This window comes from Egretta garzetta, unplaced genomic scaffold, assembly GCF_000687185.1.
Source record: "Egretta garzetta isolate BGI_Z169 unplaced genomic scaffold, ASM68718v1 scaffold306, whole genome shotgun sequence".
Taxonomy (NCBI): domain Eukaryota; kingdom Metazoa; phylum Chordata; class Aves; order Pelecaniformes; family Ardeidae; genus Egretta; species Egretta garzetta.
In genome coordinates, this window is record NW_009260131.1 from 3,796,494 (window position 1) to 3,801,778 (window position 5,285).

At 44.3% G+C, this 5,285-nt stretch overlaps 1 protein-coding gene across 1 annotated transcript in view; it reads right to left on the minus strand.

Moving 5' to 3' along the window:
• The window catches only part of HAO1 (hydroxyacid oxidase 1), a 25,393-nt gene extending 20,108 nt beyond the window's left edge, over nucleotides 1-5,285 (minus strand). The window contains exon 1 of the mRNA XM_009641555.2: nucleotides 5,149-5,285. Coding sequence (XP_009639850.1) covers nucleotides 5,149-5,285 — 137 coding nt within the window. The remainder of the gene's footprint in view (nucleotides 1-5,148) is intronic.

Genomic DNA, 5,285 nt, shown 5'->3' on the forward strand with positions numbered 1-5,285 from the left:
TGACTGGAGCGTGTGTTCATTAGGCTGCCACACAGCACTTGCTTCCTCCAAGTCTGAGCGAAAAGATTTCATGGATATTTTGTAAAAACCTTGTATGTTTTTTTTAATTAATCTTCTCATCACCCACATTTTTTTCCAGCCAAGTCCCCACTCACGTGCTGCAATCAGCAATTGCAAGCAAGTGCATCTTTCTTCCCAGCTGGAAGCGGGGAGATGCCGCAGTGGGGTAGGCAGCAAGCACTCCCAGTTCAGGCAGCTTCAGTTAAATGCTGTTTTGAAAGAAGCATGAAAGGAAAGGAGGGGGGATTTGCAGGGTTGTTGGGTTTTTTCCCTTTTCTCTTTATGTTCAAGAATTTCAGAATGTAAATTATCTTGCAGTTGGGTAAGAGGGAAGCACTCACTGCTTTCCCCACTCATTTTCAGCTGTGAAAAACGCTGAAATTTCCAAAGTGCAACACATTTGGAAGCAGCTCCTCTTGTTTCCCTTCCAAGTCATACTAAATAATCCCTTTGTGCTGCATTGCAAGCAGCGTGTTTGGGCAAGGACACACCATTCAAGCAGTCTCCATCCTACCTCCAACCCACTCTGCTACCTTCATCTCCCCTACAGCTCCACTTCCCATCACAAGGGGCAGGTGCTAGTGTTGTGCAAGGTTAAGCAGCAGCTGCTTTTGCTTGAGGAAAATCAATTTTCTCTCCCAGGATGCCTTGCCATCCACACAGTGACTCTTTTCACAGCACTCTACGAATCCGAGGTGAAAGACATCACAAACATTACCAACTTATTATTGCAAAGATTCCTTTCCTCCCCACTACAACTTCACATCCTTGTCTGACCCCAATCGCACTCTCAGCCTTGCTTTTTTAACCAATATTTAGATTATTTGTGTGCCCAGTCATTTTAACACCGACGTAATCTGCAGAAAAACACGCATTGATGCTGTCACTGATAAACAAGCGACTGCTGGTCCTCATGCACGACAACAAAACACATCTTCACCAAAGGCTGCCAGGGAGTCAGCGGCAGAAGGTGTCACAGCAGATTAGCAGAAACATGTCCCCACACACACAGCTGTCCCCCTTCATTAAAATGCCAAGAGGGAAGATTTCAGATTGATTTCCTGAATGCCATCAAGCTAAAGGCATCCCGACCTTGTCACAAAATCTATTCTCCACTCAGGCCCCTTGGTTCCTTGACAACTTGAGAGTGAATTTAATCGCCAGACAGCACGGTGCGGGAAGGACACACAGCATTTCGGGACGCAGAGCAAATGCAAGGTGAATGCAGTCAGATGCCATAGGGAGTAAAATATGCTCTGACATCCCAGATCATCTTCTCCACCCTCAATACGCCATTTACACCAGTGCCATCTCCACATCATTTGAAAACCATTAATAAAAAAATAACTAGCTGGCCTTAGCAGGAACACACGGATGTGGATATGCGAGCTCCAGTTCTTCCCTCAATCCCAGGCGAGCTGGAAGAGTTACTGGACCTGTTGTTAACCTCAACTCATGCTCCAGTACAGGTCCAATATACTTCAAGCTCCTGTGCTGTCAAAAGGCCAGGACATTAATTTTATAATCTAATGAGTATGGATTGTGCTGCTCCAAAACATAGCATGGGCCATTCCAGAGGAATTCCAGCATCTATCAAAACTACTGTTCATTTGCTAGATCAGTCCTTAATAATAATCTATTTATTTCTCCATAAATGCAACCATTCAGTTGCCAAAAAAATAAAGAGCTCGCAGACGAACCCCACACTGATTTTTCTCCAAATAGAATCCCTCCTAGTAGTCTCACTCACCTGAATAACCTTGCACAGCAAAGGTACAGCCTAACAGTTCGTGCTTCTGGTTCAGTTTCACACTTTCTTCTCTTCTATTTAAATATAAACATTTATACATATATCTATAAATATTTAAATCAACTGTAAAAATTTTTAATCAGGCTGAACCCTGCAACTGAGCTTCTGACAGTGGAAATCAACAGGAGTTTTCTGGCAATGGGAAATGAAGCTGAGCATTCTCATTTCTTTCACAAAATCATCCAACTTTGTGGCTCAGGGGTGTAAAGTCCATCGTACTTTATGTTTACCCACAAGCTGTGCTCAGGAACAGGGAGAAAAACCAGTAACCTGCTCAGAGACAGAGAGGGACTGTGCGAGAGCCAGAGCAAGAAGTAGCCCTGTGTCCTTGGCTATTATAAGGCCACGCTTCTCTCAACAGCATCAAAGAAAAAGAAAGATTTTAAGAGTTGCTTGTGCCAAACAGGTCTTCTAAACCAAAAAACTGTGAAGTCTTTATACCAGTTTTCTACCTTTTCTAGATGGGTCGCCAGGAAGCCACTGCAAACACAGCTTACTGAGCTGTTAACAATAACAACCCATGCACTCAGAAAAAAGGACTACACACATCTGGTCTCCCAGCAGCAACAAGTGGCAACCACTGTAGCTATCGAGATGGAGCCCACGGAGCCCTGTGCTCAATGTGTTTCCAAATGTTTTAACACGTTTTTCAGTGCTACATAAGGGCTATTTTTAACTCTGACCACCTTTACTACCACCTCCCTCTTTTTATGAGCAGATAAAAGAGCACGTTTGTCCATGAAGCTGTAAATCACCATAACCATGCTCCAGCCCTGCATCCTTTCCACTTGGCACAGGTGAAAGTGGTAAGCACCGGCAAACAACTTCAGCTGCAATGCCCATCCTCACTGGAAGAGCCATGCTAGTGCTGCAGTGACCAGAAAGGCCAGGGAAAGGAGGGAAACCAGCTCTCCCACTGACCTGCTGGGTGACCTTGAGCACATCACCACACTGCTCTCTGCTTTGGTGGACGTCCAGAAAGAGGTGTAGATGTAGAGCAACGGAAAGGTAAGAAGCAAAGCTTTGCCTTCAACATTTCTGCCCTGTGACCTCTCTCTTTGGCTGTCAACAAGTCCTGTTTGATGATTAAGTAGAATAAACACCACTGTCAAGTCTTTTAGACTTTATGGGAATACATTTAAATGGCCTACGCTACTGGGGAAATTACAGATACACAATGGGAAGGGCAGCAAAGACAGCACAGCTTCCATCCCCTTCGCACCTTCACTGTTGAAGAGCAGGAACCCAGCATCAAGGGCCTTTTAGCCATACCAGGAGCCGGCACATTTCTTTTTTTTTTTTTTCCCCATTTATTTTTTTAATGTCTCAGGCTGTTCAAGGCACTACTAATTAATTAATTAATCCTTCAGTTCCAGGCTGCCTGCAAGCTCTGCAGTTTTGAATACTTAAAACTGGAGGCTCTTCTTGAAAACAGGACAGAAGATGCCAGGAAATAGGAGGTGAGCCCGAACCCCACAGGTGACCAACCCAATGCAAGGAGGTCTTCTTGTCAGAGGAATCTTCCCCTGCAGTGGGAAACAGCTTCAGGGCAGAGTTGCTCTTTTCTCACCACTAACACCCAGCTCTGCTAATACCAAAACAGCAAGGGGACTTACCCAGCTTTTTATTAGCCTGTCTCTGGGCAGGTTAGATCCAACTTTTGCTTAATCACGATTAGCTTAGAGGTTAGTAGCAAGAAGTTCACTACTTCTATGGTTTATTACCTCTGAGCACTTCCTTTGAGTGTCCTTTCCTTAACATCTCATTCATTTTGGTTTTACGAGAGCAAATATAATATCTGGAAGCATTAAAAAAAAAAAAAGTAAGCACTACTACATCCCTTCCTGCTCCTATTTATGCCTTGGAGCCAGAGCAGTCCTGCAGCTTGTGTCTGAACAGCACCAAGCACAAGGGGATTTCCAGTCTGCGACGGGGGATTCTGCATAGAGCTAAGAGGTCAGGAATAAGCGGTCACAGTGTAAGCTTGTTTTCTCCTCCTGATGTTATAAAGCTTTTCTATACTTGTCTCTAAAAACAGGCTTCTGAGATGATTTCTGAGATCTGGCCATTGAGATCCTGATAAACTAATTACTACTGAGTTTCCTAGAGCCTTACTAAAGCTGCATGGAATTTCCAGCTGAATTGCTCTTGGCCTGTGGAAAGGCAACAGAAGCGGTAACCAGGATTGCTGCTCTACAGCAGAAAAGTGAAATGGGGAGGGAGAAAGATGAAAGACAAACTGGAAAAATCTTGGTTTAGTTTGTTGGACTCAGAGGGATTTAAGACAAAGCCTTAGCAAAGACAAGTACGGGGGGGTTACATGTCTGCACCAACTCAGCACCCAAAGGGAAGGGAAGCCAACAGCAGTTAAAGTGGTTCAATCAGGCTCTGCCAGGCTGAAGTGATCATTCCCCAGCTGCCTACCTTCCTCTGCAGCACTTGGGCTGATGCTCTGGGGGCAGAGCAGCAGCAGGGACTGAGGGGATGGAGAACCAACTGTCCTGCTGTGAGTCTCGACACTCTTCCACTGAATCTGACAGCAGATGCCAACTTACTTTGTGTTGACCTTGTACTTCTGAGTCAACAGGTGACCCAAGTTCAGGTTTTGACAACAGTAAAGGGCACCAGCCTAAGTTAAAACTGGTTTAAATTGTTCCCATCATTTATAATATTTCCTGGTGAAGTGCTGACCTTCTGCTGGAGACACCCCAAGCATGGCTTGGCCACCCCAGTACTGCGCCTTGGCTTTCACAGCTTGCTCCAGAGCTAGGATACGCAACTCCTTTTTGCTAGGCTATGCAGCTCTGGTCCAGCAATGTTGCACAGGCACTTACCAGGGCAGGCTGCGTAACTAATTCAGTCTAGGAAGAACCAGCAAAAGACAAAAACCAAACTCAGGACATAAAAGGAATCCCTTGCTGGCATTATAGCCCAAAATGTAGAAATCAGTGTTTCAACAGCTGATTAAACACTGGAGCTGAAGGACTCTCTAGGGAATTTATGTTAACAAAAGAAATAAAATGCTGGTAAAGCTAAAAAGATGCTAATGGATTTTAGGGACTGCTTTTTGACAGAAAACATTAGGTGGAAGAGTGAAAGGGGAGAGACAGTTGTTCTGAAAAGGAATTATTTGTGAGTCTTTTTGACAAAAACCAAAAAAAGCTTTAGAAAAATTGAGTTTTGTTCACACAGAAAAATCTAATATTGCACCATATCTACAAATAATGCAGAATTTACAGTTTCCCCCTCCCATTCCCAGCCTTAAATCATCCTCTTACCTTGAAAATGCTGCTACATTGTCTGCTAGTGTTTCCTGGTCATCCGCTCCAGATCGGTAGTAATCATACACTGATTTGGGGAGGAATTTTTTAGCGTACTCCTCAAAATCAGCAATGCAAACTGGTTTTCCAGACAT